The sequence below is a fragment of the Lepisosteus oculatus genome, chromosome 27 (genome assembly GCF_040954835.1).
Source record: "Lepisosteus oculatus isolate fLepOcu1 chromosome 27, fLepOcu1.hap2, whole genome shotgun sequence".
NCBI lineage: Eukaryota > Metazoa > Chordata > Actinopteri > Semionotiformes > Lepisosteidae > Lepisosteus > Lepisosteus oculatus.
In genome coordinates this window covers 6,602,329-6,623,107 of record NC_090722.1, presented here as the reverse complement: position 1 = coordinate 6,623,107, position 20,779 = coordinate 6,602,329, and the positions used below count along the sequence as shown (strand labels likewise).

The 20,779-nt window shown below is 53.7% G+C and overlaps 1 protein-coding gene across 1 annotated transcript; it reads left to right on the top strand.

The window, feature by feature from the left end:
• Positions 1–3,438: 3,438 nt before the first annotated feature.
• Positions 3,439–20,040, top strand: LOC138225340 (ephrin-A4). The gene is made up of 5 exons (XM_069185245.1): positions 3,439–4,686; positions 12,399–12,691; positions 14,140–14,211; positions 16,740–16,769; positions 17,360–20,040. Exons 1-5 carry the CDS (start codon positions 4,412–4,414, stop codon positions 17,467–17,469), a joined length of 780 nt encoding a protein of 259 aa, XP_069041346.1. The 5' UTR covers positions 3,439–4,411; the 3' UTR covers positions 17,470–20,040.
• The last annotated feature ends 739 nt before the right edge of the window (positions 20,041–20,779 follow it).

Here is a 20,779-nt window from a genome sequence, read left to right as displayed (position 1 = left end):
TGCGCTGTACTGTGCTTTTACCCTGATCTCACTGGGCTTCACTGCGCTGTACTGTGCTTTTACCCTGATCTCACTGGGCTTCACTGCGCTGTACTGTGCTTTTACCCTGATCTCACTGGGCTTCACTGCGCTGTACTGTGCTTTTACCCTGATCTCACTGGGCTTCACTGCGCTGGACTGTGCTTTTACCCTGATCTCACTGGGCTTCACTGCACTGGACTGTGCTTTTACCCTGATCTCACTGGGCTTCACTGCACTGTACTGTGCTTTTACCCTGATCTCACTGGGCTTCACTGCACTGGACTGTGCTTTTACCCTGATCTCACTGGGCTGTACTGCACTGTACTGTGCTTTTACCCTGATCTCACTGGGCTTCACTGCACTGGACTGTGCTTTTACCCTGATCTCACTGGGCTTCACTGCACTGTACTGTGCTTTTACCCTGATCTCACTGGGCTTCACTGCACTGGACTGTGCTTTTACCCTGATCTCACTGGGCTGTACTGCACTGTACTGTGCTTTTACCCTGATCTCACTGGGCTTCACTGCACTGGACTGTGCTTTTACCCTGATCTCACTGGGCTTCACTGCACTCTCCACAGTGAGGTCCTACAGGGCCCCTGGTGGCTGTGAAGTGGCTCTCTGCAGGGCGTGTTCTCTGGAGCTCCGCTGTGCCCGGCTGTGTGGTCGCAGAGCTGGTGTCGCAGACACACCAGCCAGGACCCGCTCCCTCTCTCGCCTTCCCTCCATTCGACTCAAGACGCCCTATTGGCATGACCAATGAGTAAATCAGCATTGCCGAAGCATATACAATTAATATACAATCTACAGACATGTATAATACAGACACGTCATAATACACTTAGATGTGTTCAAACATTTGGAACATTACTGGGAGACAGACTCACTGTTTGTCAGGCTGGGATAGGAGATCACACACTGGGCTGCCAGTTCAACTTAGTTCCCTCCTCCCTCCTCTTGTCTAAGCTCTCTCCATCCATTTCTCTCTCTCCTCTCTCTCTCTTCATCCCTCTCTCTCCTCGCTTAAATTTAAATGTTAATGTGTATTATCTTGACTGATTACAGTGTTGCAGTAAGACACAGCAATTAGCCACAACAATTAGCAGCACATTTACAAACACTTGCAATAATAAAATATTATTACATGAGAGGCTCACACTGGCCTCCTTACTCCTCACTCTGTGAATCTCTCTCCTCTCGATCTTGTTTTTTAAACTTCCTCCAGGCTTTTACAGTGATTTTTGCTAAAAGCAATTAGCACGGTTGCTGTGGTGACGGATTGATTGATTGATTTAGGGACTCATCTATGAAATGTCTGAGTTTTGTAAAATGCCTGCGCGTCCTCACCGACTCCCCTCGCTGCGTCTTTTAAAGGACCTGGCGTGACACCCAGTTCAATAAAGTGCTGTTAAGTCAGAGTTGAAGACTCTCTCTCTTTCCTCTCTTTCCCTTTTACCTCACCCCCCCAAACCCCCCAATCCCCCCCACTACCTCACCCCCCCAATCCCCCCCCAATCCCCCCCACTAACTCACCCCCCCATCCCCCCCAATCTTAACTGTAGCACAGTCCTGTGTTACACTGACACACCCCAGCACTAAGCCCAACCTGCACCCCGGCCCTGTGCCGTGACCCCTGACCCCTGACCCCTCACCCCCACCGCTCCAGTCTGAGCGCCAGGCCTCCAGATTCTCCGAGTGACTCCGTCCCCCCTCTCCCTCTCCGTCCCCCACTCGACCCGGACTGTCCAGCTCAGTTCCAGCTCCTACAGGCCGGGCTCCCGGAGGCTGAACAGCCCCGTGTCCCTGTGTCACCCGCCAGGACAGCCTCAGTAATCCCGGGCGCTGTGCTTGAGCCGCTGTCATGAGAGAGCTAATCCTGTTATCAGCGCCCAGCGCCGGTCCCCTGAGCCTCTCCGTCTGTAATGAGCCGCAGTAAAGACTGGATTAACCCCTCGAGCGTCTCGATATGGACAGAGCTGGCAGGCTGCCACTGCTGGTCTCGCTCACAGGCCCGTGTCACTTCCTCTGCTTGTAGGGCCTGTCTGTCAGAGCGGCCGGCTCCGTCTCCAGGCAGACCGAGAGACACACAGAGACAAGAGACACAAGTAAGAGAGAGAGAGAATCAGAGAAGGAGATACACAAGGAGACAGACAGATACACAGAAATGAGACAGACAGATAGGCAATGAGACCAACAGGGAGACAGGCTGAGAGACAGATAGAGAGACAGACAGGCAGAATGACAGGCAGGCAGATGTACTGTAGATGCAGAGAGACAGACAGGCAGAATGACAGGCAGGGAGATGTACCGTAGATGCAGAGAGACAGACAGGCAGAATGACAGGCAGGGAGATGTACTGGAGATGCAGAGAGACAGACAGGCAGAATGACAGGCAGGGAGATGTACTGGAGATGCAGAGAGACAGACAGAGAGATGTACTGTAGATGCAGAGAGACAGACAGGCAGAATGACAGGCAGGGAGATGTACTGTAGATGCAGAGAGACAGACAGGCAGAAAGACAGGCAGGGAGATGTACTGTAGATGCAGAGAGACAGACAGGCAGAATGACAGGCAGGGAGATGTACTGTAGATGCAGAGAGACAGACAGGCAGAATGACAGGCAGGGAGATGTACCGTAGATGCAGAGAGACAGACAGGGAGATGTACTCTAGATGCAGAGAGACAGACAGGCAGAATGACAGGCAGGGAGATGTACCGTAGATGCAGAGAGACAGACAGGCAGAATGACAGGCAGGGAGATGTACTGGAGATGCAGAGAGACAGACAGAGAGATGTACTGTAGATGCAGAGAGACAGACAGGCAGAATGACAGGCAGGGAGATGTACTGGAGATGCAGAGAGACAGACAGAGAGATGTACTGTAGATGCAGAGAGACAGACAGGCAGAAAGACAGGCAGGGAGATGTACTGGAGATGCAGAGAGACAGACAGGCAGAAAGACAGGCAATGAGATGTACTGTAGATGCAGAGAGACAGACAGGGAGATGTACTGGAGATGAAGAGAGACAGGTTCAGTTTCGATGTGAACGCCCTTTCTGCCCCCTGGATGAATGAGTGCTGCCTCAGTCCAGCCGCGCGGAGTTGCGCACAGCCCAGCGTCTCCCATCTGCACGAGAGAACGCAGTCCGAGCTGTGCCTGGCATTCCGACAGGCCGGAGGAACATCCGGAGAGAACACTACCAGGAGACCTAGCACTTCTGACCCTGCGTGTCCGACATCCTCCGCAGCCTCTGACAGTCAATCCTGGGGGATTTCTCCAGACAAAACAGCGAGACAAGAACTGGAGGAAACTTCAGGGAAGTGTACTTAATACTTAGAACAGGGGGGGCACTTCTTTACACAAAAGGTGGCAGGGGTGTGGAACATGCTGCCCAGCCATGTTGTTGAAGACAACACCCCAGTTTCTTTCCAGACACAGCTGGATGAGATCCTGGGCTCAGTTAACTACTAACGCCCCCAAGGGCTGGACACGGCTGGTCTCCAAATGATCCGATGTAAGAAACCATCTCAATAGCCACTCAGGTCCAGGCTGGAGCAGGGAGGAGTACTGGGGCCCAGGGGTCACCACCCCGGGGCCGGCCCGAGAGGAGAGGGGCCCGCTCCGGTCACAATACGGTACCCAGGCGGCTGTCGAGTCTCTTCAGAGAAGTTACAGCGTCGCCAAAGCAGAACCGATCCGCGCATCGTTCACGGACATTTACAAAGCGAAAGAAAGCAAACGAAGCGGGGATTTACAGACATGACTTGACACACTCCTACTACCTGCCCGGCGGAGTGAGGGTGGCGAGTTCACTTCACTTCACGGCGCTGACACGCGTCCTGCCCCGGGAATAACTCAACCTGTCGGAGTTGTTGTTTTTAAACGGGCTTTGGAATGCGCACCTCTCTCCTTTCCCGCGCCCTGATTGGCTGACGTCTCGGGGGGGCCCCTCCTTCCCAGCGCGGGCGAGACCTGCTCCCCCCCTTCTCCTCCTCCTCCTCCACACACCCTCTGTCCCAAAACTGCTGCCAGTAGCCGGGGTCCCTTCCCAGCTCGTGCCGTGGAATCACCGCAGCAGAGAAGGCGGACCAGCCCGAGGGGACGGACTGGGCAGATTGGGCAGACTGGAAGACTGGAGAGGAAGGGTGGGAAGACTTTTCCCCAACTTTCTCCCTCTTTGTGCCGGGAGAGCGACCGGGAGCGAGCCCCCTGCGGTGATGTGACTGAGCTGTGAGTCGGAGCGAGCAGAAAACTTCTCGGAACTTCTCCGGACCTCTGCAGGTCTTCAGGAAGCGGCCGATTCAGGAAATCAGAGCTGTTGTTTTCTTGTGTTTTTTGCGGGGAGGGAGGAGGGTGGGAGAATCCAGAGGAAAACACCTTTTTTTTTCATGACTCGTGCATGCGCGGACGGAGGTATTTCTCTTTGCACGGTTACCTGCGTGGAGGCGAGATTCCCAGCCCCCTCCCACTCTCCGCCCCCCCCCCCAAAAAAAAAAATACGGACCCGAGCAGCGCGCTGTAGCCGCCCTGTGCCGGCAGGCGAGATGAGCTGTCCCCGCCGCCCCGGAGTCTGGATGCTGTGGAGGCTCGCCCTCGCTCTGGAGCTGCTGGCGACAGCGGGGGGCCTGAGGCAGGCGGTGCACTGGAACAGCAGCAACGCCAGGTAGGACTCCTGGTACCGGCCGTGTGGGGAGAGCGCCGATCGGAGCTCAGGTCACCGCGAATGAGTGACATTTCAGAGAGGCGAGTGCGCTGGAGCAGTGTAACAGTGGTGCCCTGTGCTGGAGCAGTGCAGTAGTAACAGTGGTGCCCTGTGCTGGAGCGTGCAGTAGTAACAGTGGTGCCCTGTGCTGGAGCGTGCAGTAGTAACAGTGGTGCCCTGTGCTGGAGCAGTGCAGTAGTAACAGTGGTGCCCTGTGCTGGAGCAGTGCAGTAGTAACAGTGGTGCCCTGCGCTGGAGCAGTGCAGTAGTAACAGTGGTGCCCTGCGCTGGAGCAGTGCAGTAGTAACAGTGGTGCCCTGTGCTGGAGCGTGCAGTAGTAACAGTGGTGCCCTGTGCTGGAGCAGTGTAACAGTGGTGCCCTGTGCTGGAGCGTGCAGTAGTAACAGTGGTGCCCTGTGCTGGAGCGTGCAGTAGTAACAGTGGTGCCCTGTGCTGGAGCAGTGCAGTAGTAACAGTGGTGCCCTGTGCTGGAGCGTGCAGTAGTAACAGTGGTGCCCTGTGCTGGAGCAGTGCAGTAGTAACAGTGGTGCCCTGTGCTGGAGCGTGCAGTAGTAACAGTGGTGCCCTGCGCTGGAGCGTGCAGTAGTAACAGTAGAGCCCTGCGCTGGAGCGTGCAGTAGTAACAGTGGTGCCCTGCGCTGGAGCGTGCAGTAGTAACAGTGGTGCCCTGTGCTGGAGCGTGCAGTAGTAACAGTGGTGCCCTGTGCTGGAGCAGTGCAGTAGTAACAGTGGTGCCCTGTGCTGGAGCGTGCAGTAGTAACAGTGGTGCCCTGTGCTGGAGCAGTGCAGTAGTAACAGTGGTGCCCTGTGCTGGAGCGTGCAGTAGTAACAGTGGTGCCCTGTGCTGGAGCAGTGCAGTAGTAACAGTGGTGCCCTGTGCTGGAGCGTGCAGTAGTAACAGTGGTGCCCTGTGCTGGAGCAGTGCAGTAGTAACAGTGGTGCCCTGTGCTGGAGCGTGCAGTAGTAACAGTGGTGCCCTGCGCTGGAGCGTGCAGTAGTAACAGTAGAGCCCTGCGCTGGAGCGTGCAGTAGTAACAGTGGTGCCCTGCGCTGGAGCGTGCAGTAGTAACAGTGGTGCCCTGTGCTGGAGCAGTGTAACAGTGGTGCCCTGTGCTGGAGCGTGCAGTAGTAACAGTGGTGCCCTGTGCTGGAGCAGTGCAGTAGTAACAGTGGTGCCCTGTGCTGGAGCAGTGCAGTAGTAACAGTGGTGCCCTGTGCTGGAGCGTGCAGTAGTAACAGTGGTGCCCTGTGCTGGAGCGTGCAGTAGTAACAGTGGTGCCCTGTGCTGGAGCAGTGCAGTAGTAACAGTGGTGCCCTGTGCTGGAGCAGTGCAGTAGTAACAGTGGTGCCCTGTGCTGGAGCGTGCAGTAGTAACAGTGGTGCCCTGTGCTGGAGCAGTGCAGTAGTAACAGTGGTGCCCTGTGCTGGAGCGTGCAGTAGTAACAGTGGTGCCCTGTGCTGGAGCAGTGCAGTAGTAACAGTGGTGCCCTGTGCTGGAGCGTGCAGTAGTAACAGTGGTGCCCTGTGCTGGAGCAGTGCAGTAGTAACAGTGGTGCCCTGTGCTGGAGCGTGCAGTAGTAACAGTGGTGCCCTGTGCTGGAGCAGTGCAGTAGTAACAGTGGTGCCCTGTGCTGGAGCGTGCAGTAGTAACAGTGGTGCCCTGTGCTGGAGCAGTGCAGTAGTAACAGTGGTGCCCTGCGCTGGAGCAGTGCAGTAGTAACAGTGGTGCCCTGCGCTGGAGCAGTGCAGTAGTAACAGTGGTGCCCTGTGCTGGAGCAGTGCAGTAGTAACAGTGGTAACCAGTCCGGGGGTTATTAGGCAGCAGGCATACATGTGTCTCAGGATCTTGTGGTGGAATCTCGGTGGTCCAGGGTTCGGCTGTCTCTCAGACACAGCCCCTGTAAGCACAGGCCAGCACGACGGCGCACGCCTGGCGTTCTCGGGAACACAGTGTGACTGGGTGATGCAGGGTGACCGGACTTGTCCAGCCAGTCTGGTGTGCTGTGGGTTTGGCTCCAGTCTCAGATATTTGCTCCTTGGCCTCCAGCCAGTGACTCAGGCAGCGAGGAGCAGTGATTTCTGGCTCTGGGACATGAACAGCCCAGCTTGGCCTGACGGTTCCCCTGGCACCATCGTTGGGGATTGCCCTGGCATGGTCCTGGGCCCAGTCCAGTTCAGAGCCGGTTCTGCAGCCCTGAGCCCAGTCCAGCACTCAAGGAGAACATTAGTAGTAAAACCTGGAGCGGATCAGACTGCTGTGCACTGGGAGTCTGACTGACACCAGTTTAAAACCTGGAGTGGATCAGACTTCTGTGCACTGGGATAGTTGTTGTGCCGTATCAGCTCAGCTGTTTTTGTGACAGGTCCTCTGCTTGACACACATGCACTGCGGCGGCTCTCTCGCTACACCAGGGGCGCAGGGCGAAACTGACTCTCGAATTCCTCTCTCCCGTGTCATGACTGTATAGACAGATGTTGGTCCGTCTTGCTTCCACCCAGTTTTGACGTTGAAACAGATCATTAGTCAACTGCTTTAGTGAGATCCTCCCTACACACTGAGCACACCTGGACAGGAGAATTACAGCCTTACTGGCTGGCTCAGTGACCTTTCGTCTTTCGGTAGGAGAGTGTGTGGGGGCTCTGGGGACCCCGTGGTCTCTTCGGCCTTCAAACCCCACTGAACCCACGTCCGCTCTTGCCTCGGACTCTGGGTATTCCCGTTAGGAATCCCAGTAATGCATTTCCCATCCCTCTCCTGCTCGCTTTCTTGCATCCATTCATTCGAATTAATGTCTTTTCCTGCAGAGAAGGTCAGCTGCTGACTTGAAGAATTTATGGATTCAGAATCGCTATCAGAGCTGGAGAGTCACTGTACAGACACTCAGTCCAGCTCCTCTGTATCTTCACATGAACACTCCTTCATCATCATCAGAGCTGGAGAGTCACTGTAGAGACACTCAGTCCAGCTCCTCTGTATCTTCACATGAACACTCCTTCATCATCATCAGAGCTGGAGAGACACTGTACAGACACTCAGTCCAGCTCCTCTGTATCTTCACATTAACGCTCCTTCATCATCATCAGAGCTGGAGAGTCACTGTAGAGACACTCAGTCCAGCTCCTCTGTATCTTCACATGAACACTCCTTCATCATCATCAGAGCTGGAGAGTCACTGTACAGACACTCAGTCCAGCTCCTCTGTATCTTCACATTAACGCTCCTTCATCATCATCAGAGCTGGAGAGTCACTGTAGAGACACTCAGTCCAGCTCCTCAGTATCTTCACATGAACACTCCTTCGTCCTCATGAGAGCTGCAGGGTCTGCCCTCAGCAGGAAGGAGTGGAGGCAGGAGGGGGAGAGGGGAAAGAGAGGGAGAGGAGGGGCAGGCATGTCTCTGGGGTCTGAGTTGCAGTGACCGTGAAAGTTCTTAAATAAACAGAGATCAGTCCACTTAGTGTCGCCTCGCTGCTCCCCGAGTGATCACAGCCCCCCCCCACCTCTGTTCCCCTCTCTCACACACACTCCTCCTGGCCTCTGCCAGTAGACAGGGATGCAGAGGTGCACAGGAGTGAGAGAGAGCCCCTCCTCCCTCCCTCCGCTGTTCTCTCTCGCTCCAGCGGCTCAGGGCCGTTCCGTCAGCTGCCTCCACTCCCCCGCCTGTGTGATGGAAGGATGGCTGGCGGGGGGGGGGGGGGAGAATGGCACTGAATCACCCGGGCCCTCTGGGAAGCAATGTACTTTCTCTCAATCTCTTGCTCCCTCGCTTGCCTCCTCGCCCTCACCCTCTACTAGAGCTGAGGCACTGGGAGAGAGAGCGAGGCAGTGTGGGCTAGTGGTTAGAGCTGAGGCACTGGGAGAGAGAGAGGCAGTGTGGGCTAGTGGTTAGAGCTGAGGCACTGGGAGAGAGAGAGAGGCAGTGTGGGCTAGTGGTTAGAGCTGAGGCACTGGGAGAGAGAGAGAGGCAGTGTGGGCTAGTGGTTAGAGCTGAGGCACTGGGAGAGAGAGAGAGGCAGTGTGGGCTAGTGGTTAGAGCTGAGGCACTGGGAGAGAGAGAGAGGCAGTGTGGGCTAGTGGTTAGAGCTGAGGCACTGGGAGAGAGAGAGGCAGTGTGGGCTAGTGGTGAGAGCTGAGGCACTGGGAGAGAGAGAGGCAGTGTGGGCTAGTGGTTAGAGCTGAGGCACTGGGAGAGAGAGAGAGGCAGTGTGGGCTAGTGGTTAGAGCTGAGGCACTGGGAGAGAGAGAGAGGCAGTGTGGGCTAGTGGTGAGAGCTGAGGCACTGGGAGAGAGAGAGGCAGTGTGGGCTAGTGGTGAGAGCTGAGGCACTGGGAGAGAGAGAGGCAGTGTGGGCTAGTGGTTAGAGCTGAGGCACTGGGAGAGAGAGAGAGAGGGAGGCAGTGTGGGCTAGTGGTTAGAGCTGAGACACTTTTAAATTGTGGTGTACTGTACTATACTCACATTGTGCTGTGCTGTGTTTTCCCAGCAGAGTGTAATTACTGCATGTTTACTCTGAGCTGTAGTGGCAGGGAGAGACTTGAGTCAGGCCTGAACTTGAACTCGCAGGATAAGCTGCTCGTCAGGCTGGTTTCCCCGGAGCAGTAATTACCTTTTCATGTTTCCTGAAAAGTGGTGAAACGTGCAGAGAGCAGCTTGTCTCCATTGACTAGCTTGGCTGTACGTTTCAGCTAATGGTTTTAAAATAATCCTACAGCTGCCGTCACTGTTATTACTAACGCTGGTGCTGGTGATAGTTGTGACTGCTACTTCAGTTGTTACTGTAGCTACCACTAACACTGTTACCATAGCTAGTGTCAGTACTATTACTATAACTATAACCTCTACTGCTGCTGGTACTGCCCCTACTGCTAGTACTGTTACTATAGCTAGTGCCAGTACTATTACTATAACTATAACCTCTACTGCTGCTGTTACTGCCCCTACTGCTAGTACTGTTACTATAGCTAGTGTCAGTACTATTACTATAACTATAACCCCTACTACTGCTGTTACTGCCCCTACTGCTAGTACTGTTACTACTATTGTTACTATAGCTAGTGTCAGTACTATTACTATAACTATAACCTCTACTGCTGCTGGTACTGCCCCTACTGCTAGTACTGTTACTATAGCTAGTGCAAGTACTATTACTATAACTATAACCTCTACTGCTGCTGTTACTGCCCCTACTGCTAGTACTGTTACTACTATTGTTACTATAGCTAGTGTCATTACTATTACTATATCTATAACCCCTACTACTGCTGTTACTGTCCCTTCTACTAGTACTGTTACCACTACTGTTACTATAGCTAGTGTCAGTACTATTACTATAACTTCTATTGCTGCTATTATAACATCTATTACTAGTACTGCTGCTGTTACTACTAACTACTACTAGCCCACACTGCCTCTCTCTCTCCCAGTGCCTCAGTTCTAACCACTAGCCCACACTGCCTCTCTCTCTCCCAGTGCCTCAGCTCTAACCACTAGCCCACACTGCCTCTCTCTCTCCCAGTCTCTCAGCTATAACCACTAGCCCACACTGCCTCCCTCTCTCTCTCCCAGTGCCTCAGCTCTAAGCACTAGCCCACACTGAGAGGGAGAAAGGCTCTGTGCAGCACACAGGCAAGTGCCTGTGATCAGTCTTAGCTGGCAGGCTATCAGCTCAGTAATGTTTCCGTGCTGATTGGGTAGTTAGACAAGCTGCTATCAGCGCCCATGACTGATCAATAACCGTTTATCCCGGCGTTTCCGTTACCTAATGATGCATGACTCAATTAATCAGCTCAGCGCTGGTGAGGCCCTGTATTACGCACACTGCTGGTGTCACCTCCAGTGAGACCTCCGAGTGCCTCACCCTGAGGTTATTGATCACTGATCAGCTCCTGTACTGCGCACATTGCTGGTGTCACCTCCAGTGAGACCTCCAAGTGCCTCACTCTGTGACTATTGATCACTGATCACCTCCTGTACTGCGCACACTGCTGGTATCACCTCCGGTGAGACCTCCGAGTGCCTCACTCTGTGGTTATTGATCACTGATCACCTCCTGTACTGCGCACACTGCTGGTGTGTCACTCTGTGGCTATTGATCACTGGTTGCCTCCTGTACTGTGCACACTGCTGGTGTGTCACTCTGTGGTTATTGATCACTGATCGCCTCCTGTACTGTGCACACTGCTGGTGTGTCACTCTGTGGTTATTGATCACTTATCGCCTCCTGTACTGTGCACACTGCTAGCTCTGATCAGTTGGTCACAGAGCTGTGGGCTGATCTGTAGCACTTCACAGCTCCCTTGCAGGGTCTCCGGCTATGGTCGGGCTGGTGGAGAGCTCAATGGGTACAGACAGCTGGACAGACTAGCGCACCAGGCAGGCAGGGTGCTGTTGCCTGCCTTGCTCTCTGCGCCCCGTTCCTGCAGGATCTGGGGGTGACCAGTGACTGATCAGTGTCAAGACAGGTGATTCAGACATGGGAAAGACCTCCTGCTCTCAGGCTGGGGGTTTCCAGGGGAACAGGTGTGCTGGATTGAGGGTCTTCAGAAAGGGCTTGTGGGGGACCGAGCAGTGTGCTGACGCGCTCTTCCTTGCCTGCTCCTCTAAGGCCTTTCTCCCCTCCCCCCTCTCCTCTTTCCCTTTCTCCCTCACACTCTGATCCTCCTCTCCCTTTCTCCCAATTCTTCTATCTCCTCCCCTCCCTCTCTTTCTGCTCCTCTCTCTTTCTCCCCTGATTCTCCTCTCCCTCTCTTTCTGCTCCTCTCTCTTTCTTTCTCCCCCCCGAGTTCTCCCCTCCCCTCCCCCCAGCCCTGCTCTGTCTGATCTGCCCCACAGCTCACAGACAGTGCCAGTTTCCTGTGTGCCTGGCGAGGGCGGGGCACGGGGCTCTCTGATTGGCCGATGATGGGGGGGGGGGATCTGATCTCCATGGGGGGTCAGAATAATGGGCGTCCGGGGAAGGAGGAAGCCAGCAAGCATGAAGAGCACACACCTCAGCCTCCCCCTCGCTCTGCGTGTCTCGCAGTCTGGTTGAGCTCCACTAATCTCCAGCACCGATGCCTGCTGATAGCTTCTGAAGACATCCCTGCACACCCTGCTGGAGGAAGGAGCTAGGACAGCAATTAACACAGATCCCTCACCTCTCTCCCTCTGTCCTGCACATCTTCACACACGAATGGGTGACAGCAGTGTCTCCAGTCCAGTCAGGGGTGTGTCAGTGTGTGAATTCAGGGGCAGTGTGAGAGGAGAGGGACAGCAGTGTCTCCAGTCCAGTCAGGGGTGTGTCAGTGTGTGAATTCAGGGGCAGTGTGAGAGGAGAGGGACAGCAGTGTCTCCAGTCCAGTCAGGGGGGTGTCAGTGTGTGAATTCAGGGGCAGTGTGAGAGGAGAGGGACAGCAGTGTCTCCAGTCCAGTCAGGGGTGTGTCAGTGTGTGAATTCAGGGGGAGAGGAGAGAGACAGCTGTGGTTCTCTCAGTGCTGTTTTTAGGCTATGCAGACAGTAGTATCCAATGTTGTTTATTGATTATTAATTGGGTATGTCCTCAATGAACTTGTATCTCATTCATGGTGAAAATTGATAGTCAGGATTTGCAGAAGGTCCCAGTTCTGGTGCTGGTCAGTGATGGGGTATTTCCTGTCTCTCCCTGACTGCTCAGGTTGGCACGGGGAGATCACTCCGTCCAGGTGAACATCAACGACTACCTGGACATCTTCTGCCCTCATTACCCCCCCAGCACGCCCCCCGAGAGCACGGAGTCCTTCACCCTGTACCTGGTGAGCGCCGAGGGGTACCGCAGGTGCCAGGAGAGTCGGGGCGCCTTCAAGCGCTGGGAGTGCAGCCGGCCCTTCGCCCCCCACGGGCCGGTCCGCTTCTCCGAGAAGATCCAGCTCTTCACGCCCTTCTCCCTGGGCTTCGAGTTCCAGCCGGGACAGGAGTACTACTACATCTGTGAGTGCGCCCCTCCGTCCTCCGCTGTCTGCTGCTGACCCCTGTCTGCCCCAGCTCCTCCCTGCCTGTCAGAGACAGGAAGTCCAGCAGACCGCAGCAGGTCTGGCCAATTACCATCTGCACATCTGGGCAGGCTGTCACTGAGGCACACACGCTGCTTAGAGACTGTACCACACACACACACACACTGCATAGAGACTGTACCACACACACACTGCATAGAGACTAGACCACACACACATACACACACACTGCAGAGAGACTGTACCACACACACACACACTGCAGAGAGACTGTACCACACAAACATACACACACAGTGACACACACACAAGCTGCAGAGAGACTATACCATACACACAAACTGATACACCCCGTATAGAGACTACCACCACACTCAGACTTACTGCACAGCTGCAGTTACTGCAGTTACTGTACAGCTCTGATGATGATGAAGGAGTGTTCATGTGAAGATACAGAGGAGCTGGACTGAGTGTCTGTACAGTGACTCTCCAGCTCTGATGATGATGAAGGAGTGTTCATGTGAAGATACAGAGGAGCTGGACTAAGTGTCTGTACAGTGACTCTCCAGCTCTGATGATGATGAAGGAGTGTTCATGTGAAGATACAGAGGAGCTGGACTGAGTGTCTGTACAGTGACTCTCCAGCTCTGATGATGATGAAGGAGTGTTCATGTGAAGATAGTTGAATTGTGGTTCCTCTCTTCTCTCTGCTTCGGTCTAGAAAGCCACAGAGAGACAGATGTCTCGTGCTGCTGTGGTCTGGGCCAGATGACAGTGTTCCTGTGTTTCAGTGCTTCAGACTTGCCTGCCTCCTGCCTCCCTCCCCTGTTCCTCTGCAGCTCTGCTAACTGTGTCTTTTGAAGAACCCGTGGAGACTGCGTGTCTTGAGTTAACGGATGCAGGGCTGTGCGAGGGCAGACTTGTCTAGTTATTTTTTCATCAGTTAGTCATATGAGAGACTTCTTAACGAGAGCTGAAGGAAAACGACTCTTGGATTTGTTCGGATTGTTTTTCCTCTTGGAAGAGCATTAAAGTGTCTATTAGACACTATTGATTACACAGTCTTTGCTGTTAACACAGCGAGTATCTGTTATAGATTGATTCCACCATCTACACGATTGGCATAGTGTGCCTATTATAGATTATTGATGCTGACGTTGTCTATTAGACACTATTGATTACACAATGTTTATACAGTTTGTATCTATTATAGATTGATTGTCCAATATAGACTATTGACAGTGTCTATTACACAGTATTTATTACACAGTCTGGGTCCATAATAGACTACATTTATAGATTATTGATCACATGTGTCTGCTCAGTTTTACTGATTTCGCAGGACTGACTAGTGTGGTGGACTAGCTGGTGTGTACAGAATTGATTATTGATTGCCTCGTATTGAAGCAGGGTGTTTATTTCCAGCTGTCCCCTCTGAGGAGAGTCCACCTGGGCAGCGCTGTCTCAGACTGCGGGTGTCTGTGTGCTGTGCCACCAGTGAGTACACTCCTCCCCCTCCCTTCTTTCACACTCCCTCCATCCTTCTCCCAGCTGTCTTCACCCTTCTGTCACTGTCGGATTCTCCCTCTGATCGCTCACTTGTGGGGGCGGAGCTCAGTCACCTGTGGGGGCTGGCGGGGGCGGAGCTCAGTCACCTGTGGTGGCGGAGCTCAGTCACCTGTGGGGGCTGGCGGGGGCAGAGCTCAGTCACCTGTGGGGGTGGAGCTCAGGCACGTCAGAGAGTTTACAGACAAGGGGAGCCATTCAGCCCCACCAGCCTGGGACCGAAGAGATTCAGCTCCTCCAGGCCCTCCGTTGCGCCCTGCCCGCTGTCTGATTCCCCGTGACTCAGACCCGAGCTCGGCACCCCAGGCTGCTCAGCCAGCATGTTTGTATCATGAGTGTTAATCGCCAGTGGGTGCTGGGGTTTGTGTGAATTTCAATAAAGGGGCTTCGCAAGCAGAGCGTGTCTGTCCTCTCCCCCCTCTCCTCGCCTCTCCTCCGTTCTCTTTACTAGAGCAAGACTAATCCCCTCCAGGGTCCCCCAGAGCACCGTCCACTCCCCCTCTCCCCCTCTCATCCCTGTTCTGTCGTTCCTGGTGCAGCACTAATCTTCCTCTTCCCCTCCGCACTCCTCACTCGCCCTCCTTCACTCCCTCTCCGGCTCCTTTGTGTCAAGTGTTCAGTCTTCAGCAGAGCATCACTAATCTTGGATCAAGGATACCTCTGCTGTCTCCGTGTCTCTTGAGACCCCTCTGTGTGTGTGTCTCTCTCCTTAAGACCCCCGTCTCTCTCTTTCTCTCTCAAGACCCCCGTCTCTCTCTTTCTCTCTCAAGACCCCCGTCTCTCTCTCCTCACCATCTCTCTCTCCACAAGACCCCTGTCTTTCTCTCTCTCTCCTCCAGACCCCCGTCTGTCTCCTCTCTGTCAGGAAGCTCTTTGAAGACTGGCTCAGACGTTTCCCTTGTCCCGTGTGTTGCTGGAGGAGTCATCCTTCCAGCCCACGGCCGCTTTTTACTCCTGCTGGACTTTTCTTCTTCTGGTGCAGTGCCCTGGGGTGGTCATTGTGGACTTGCAAGGCGCTATATAAAACCTTCTCCCTCACTGCTCTCTTCTTCCTAAGAATCGCTGCTGTGGGGAGCGCCTCTCCCGCCCTCTGGCTCTCCTTCTGTGTGCTCCTTGTTGTTAGCGGAGCAGGACTAATCTCTCCCAATCCACTGCCAGTCCTGTCTCTCCTATCCCTCCATCTCCGTCTTCACTAGACCAACACTAATCCGTCCCAAGATAACACTTGTCTCCTGTCTTTTACCAGTCCCCTCTCCCTCTCTCCCTGTCCCTCACCTCCCTCATCCCCTCTCTCCCTGTCCCTCTCTTCCCTTTCTCTGTCCCTCTCCTCTCTCATCCCCTCTCTCTTCCCTCTCTCCCTGTCCCTCTCCTCCCTCATCCCCTCTCTCTTCCCTCTCTCCCTGTCCCTCTCCTCCCTCATTTCCTTTCTCTGTCCCTCTCCTCCCATATTCCCTCTCCCTGTCCCTCTCCTCTCTCATCCCCTCTCTCTTCCCTCTCTCCCTGTCCCTCTCCTCCCTCATTCCCTCTCTCCCTGTCCCTCTCCTCCCTCATCCCCTCTCTCTTCCCTCTCTCCCTGTCCCTCACCTCCCTCATCCCCTCTCTCTCTGTCCCTCTCCTCCCTCATCCCCTCTCTCTTCCCTCTCTCCCTGTCCCTCTCCTCCCTCATTCCCTCTCTCCCTGTCCCTCTCCTCCCTCATCCCCTCTCTCTTCCCTCTCCCTGTCCCTCTCCTCCCTCATCCCCTCTCTCTTCCCTCTCTCCCTGTCCCTTTCCTCCCTCATCTCCACCTCTTCCCTCTCCCTGTCCCTCTCCTCCCTCATTTCCTTTCTCCCTGTCCCTCTCCTCCCTCATTCCCTCTCTTCCCTCTCTCCCTCTGTCTTCCGTCTCTCCCTCCCGCTGTGAAAAGCCATTCTGACTGTCTGCAGCTCTCTGTGGAAACCCACGGCCCTGTCTCCCTCTCTCTCTCCTGCGAGCGGCCAGCTCCTGGTGTCTCAGAGCTCCACAGAGCGGCCACAGCCGCCCCCCCCCGCTCCCCCTCCCCCCCGCTGTGCCTAAATACCGTCAGCTGTTGCTCCCTTATGGAATTTAACAGAGAGCCCCCACCCCAAGCCCGTCTCGCCAGCCCTCCTGCTCCGAGACTCCCAGCCCCCTGCTGTGCAGAGTGGCACCCAGACAAGCCCACCAGCCCTCACTCTTTCACGCTGTCTCTCCCCCTGCCTGCTCCAGCCGGTCTCTCGGTCTCGTTCTGTCGTTCTCTTTGTGTCGCACTCTCCCTCTCTCCCCGTCTCCTTTCTTTCTTTTGTAAACCTGACGTTCGTGGTCCCTTATCCCTGTCCCTCCCGCTGACAGGAAGCCCTGTGGGGAAGTTAATGTGTGATGCACATGTTTCAGGGTGTGGTCGCTTGTCGCTGTTTTTTGTATTACCTTGTAGTAATCTCTCCTTCTCTCCGTTTCCTCACAGCCACTGGGTCCACATCTCACGTCCGAAGAGGTTAGTCATCTGCCTGCCCAGCCTGTCTGTCTCTCACTCTGTCTCTCCTGCTCTGTCTCTGTCACTCTGCCAGTCCTTCCCCGTTCTGTCTGTCTCTCCTGCCCTTTCTCTGTCACTCTGCCAGTCCTGCCCTGTCTGTCTCTCCTGCCCTGTCTCTGTCGCTCTGTCTCTGTCACTCTGCCAGTCCTGCCCTGTTCTGTCTGTCTCTCCTGCCCTGTCTCTGTCACTCTGCCAGTCCTGCCCTGTCCTGTCTGTCTCTCCTGCCCTGTCTCTCCTGCCCTGTCTCTGTCACTCTGCCAGTCCTGCCCTGTCCTGTCCTGTCTCTCCTGCCCTATCTCTGTCACTCTGCCAGTCTTGTCCTGTCTGTCTCTCCTGCCCTGTCTCTGTCGCTCTGTCTCTGTCACTCTGCCAGTCCTGCCCTGTTCTGTCTGTCTCTCCTGCTCTGTCTCTGTCACTCTGCCAGTCCTGCCCTGTCCTGTCTGTCTCTCCTGCCCTGTCTCTGTCACTCTGCCAGTCCTGCCCTGTCCTGTCTGTCTCTCCTGCCCTGTCTTTGTCACTCTGCCAGTCCTAACCTGTCTGTCTGTGTGTAGGCACTCCAGCACCCCGCAGTGCAGCGATTTCTGTGATGAAGAGCTCAGCCACCCTGCTCCTCCTCCTCACCTGTCTGTGGGTCTCTTGGAGCACCATCCCTCCCTGCTGACAGTGAGGCCCACAAGCTGCCCAGAGACTTGAGCACTGCCCTTAGAGACGCCAGGACACTGACGTGAGCAAGCTTGGGAAGCACAGCAGGCCTGTCCCAGTCTGTCCCTGTGTATCTGTCTGTCTCTCAGACACACAGACTGCCTGCCTGTCTCTCTCTGTCCCAATCTGACCCCCTGTATCTGTCTGTCTCTCAGACACACAGACTGCCTGCCTGTCTCTCTCTGTCCCAATCTGACCCCCTGTATCTGTCTGTCTCTCAGACACACAGACTGCCTGTCTCTCTCTCTCTGTCCCAATCTGACCCCCTGTATCTGTCTGTCTCTTAGACACACAGACAGCCTGCCTGTCTCTCTCTGTCCCAATCGTTGTCAAGAGTGTGGGTGTGGATTGGAATTCACGTCTAAACCCATGATGCCTTGTTAATCCAGTTTGGGAGGTTTCTGGGAAGGAAACCACAACGCACTCTGTCTCCCTTCACCTCCTCCCCCCCCGTTCTCCCTCCGTCTCCCTCGTTCCCTCGTCTTCAGGCGTTTTCTGAGTGTTGGAGCAGCAGCATCAGACTCTTCCACTGGGCTGGACCATGCCAAACAGGGCTAAACTGAACTGGGCCAAATAAGGGGCACTTTGGACTGTTAATAACCTGAGCCAGAGCTGTGCATAGTGATCTGATGTGGACCAAACTGGGCCAAGTCTGGCCAATGTGAATTCAGCTGAGGGCAGGCTGATGCACTGGACAGATCAGAGCTAAACTGGACCAAGCAAAGCCAGGCTTCATCTAACCAGAAGTGTGAACTGATCTGGACTCTAATGAACCGGACCCAGCCTTAACTGAACTTGACTAAAGTGGGTTGGGCAGTACTACAACCCTCCTCCCTCTGCCGTCGGCCCAATCACCTTTCAGATGGATAGACCCTGCCCTCAAATGGGACATGAGCCATTCAGGACTGATAGGTGCGCTGACCAATGAGGTCTCGCATGGACTGCTGGGCTCCATCCAATGAGGAGCTGGCAAGGGGTGGATTTCAGCCAATAGGCTTCAGAAAAGGTTTTTTTACTGATCAGAAATTTCTTTTATTTTTGTACTCGTTATTCATTGTGAATGGAGGAGGGGACAGCGATGAGCACTGTATGTGTGTGTGTGTGTGCGTGTGTGGCAGCAGCCGTTCCACAGGCAAAATCTGGAGAGACGAGCAAACTAAGGTCGATGAGGTTTTCTGGAAAAATGTTGAGAGAAGCATCAGTTTTTCTGAATCTAAGATCACTGTTTAAAATTGGTGCGAGACAGGGGGTGCCCTCTGTCACCCCTTCTGTTTTCTTTCTATACAGACCCACTGGATTAAAGAAAACCGAAACATGCAGGAATAGAGATCAATGGACAAGATCAGACAAACTGCAAGAAGACCTTTTACACTCGCATCAAGCTACAGTGTCTTTTATGTTATAAATTTCTAGGACACATTTGGTTGTATGTCTGGGTATAAACTAAATGTAGAGAAAAGCATCGATTTTGTGTTAAGGATGATGACTGAGCTGTGCTGTGGTTGTCTGTCAAACTCTCAGTGCACAGCAGTCTGATTCACTCCAGGTTTTTGTTTTGTAGAGATGCCACACCAGGTGTTGGGGATTTGAAACTTATTGCCTTGTTTGAAGATAGTTGTACAGAAAGATTTAAGGAGCTAAAATAGTTTTAGATGTTTGCTTTTCTGCTTTATTAGTGCAAATTGTGAAGAGCCTTATAGCTAGTAATTGAACATGGAGTGGATCAGACTGCTGTGCACTGGGAGTCTGAGTGACTGCACTGTAAAACCTGGAGCGGATTAAACTGCTGTGCACTGGGAATCTGACTGACAGCACTGTAAAACCTGGAGTGGATCAGACTGCTGTGCACTGGGAGTCTGACTGACAGCACTGTAAAACCTGGAGTGGATCAAACTGCTGTTTACTGAATTGACTCCGATTTCACTCCAGCTTTGCAATCACACAGTGTGAACACCTGTTTTTTTTTTCCTGTTTTCTCTGGCTGTTGTTTTTTTTAAATTGTACTGTGCTGTTTTTTTTTCACATTTTGGTGAAGAGTTCCATCTCTTCCGTGAAGAGTTGCTGTCTGGGGAAAAAAAACAACCGGAGCTGTACAGTAAAAGAAATGTTGACATCCACGCTGTGGTCGTTACTCTGTCCCTCTCTTCTTCTCTGCTCCGGGGTCAGAGGCCACAGTGTGCTCTGGGCTTGGCTCCCGCCTGGTTCTCAGCTAATTAATTAGTCTAATTACTTAATTAACTGAATCCATCGCATTCTTCCCTCCAGTGACAGAAGGGTTCTATAGGCTCTGTCTTGGCTTCACAAAATCATTGCACAAGTAAAAAAAAGAACAAATATAAATAAGCCTAATTAAGAAAATAATTGGGCTAATTAACAGTGAGAGCCAGTGCGATCACACACGAGGAAGCACCCCTCCATCAGAAACCTTAGACAGGTGTCAGACCGATGTCCTATGGTTTCTTTCAGTGTGAGCGATTGTTACATCACTTAATTAATTATTCAATTAAAAACAGACCTGTTATACTTCTAACCTTGCTCTGAGATATTTTCTAGGTAACTGTCTTCAAGGAAGTGAGTGCTGTGACTTATCAACTGCACCAGACCTTAAGACAAATCCTTCATACAGTATGTTTAAAATAGAAAATAATTTGGTTTAATTAATTGTTTAATTGACAGCCCAACATGGGAACAGAAACTAATAGACATCAACAAAGGAGGTCCAGTTCGGATCCTGGAGGAGCCAGTCAGAATAGCTCCATAGCTGTCCAGTCCTGGTCCTGGAGGGGCCGGTCAGTGTGTCCACAGGGCTGTCCAGTCTTGGTCCTGGAAGAGCCGGTCAGTGTGTCCGCAGGGCTGTCCAGTCCTGGTCCCTGGGGGGCCAGTCCTGGTCCCAGAGGGACAGGTCAGTGTGTCCACAGGGCTGTCCAGTCTCGGTCCTGGAGGGGCCAGTCAGTGAGTCCGCAGGGCCGTCCAGTCCTGGTCCCGAAGGAGCCGGTCAGTGTGTCCGCAGGGCTGTCCAGTCCTGGTCCCGGAGGGACAGGTCAGTGTGTCCGCAGGGCTGTCCAGTCCTGGAGGGGCTGGTCAGTGTGTCTGCAGGTTGTTATTGGCTGAACTGAACCCGTTTAACAGCATCTCTGAGCTCTGCTGCCTTGGAGAGGCCTGGACATCCTGTAGGAACACAGGCTGGACAGCCCTAACGCAGGATTACCCAGAGGGGTGGCAACTGAGCGATTTCTAGATAGAGAGACGTGCTGATGTGTTTATCTCGT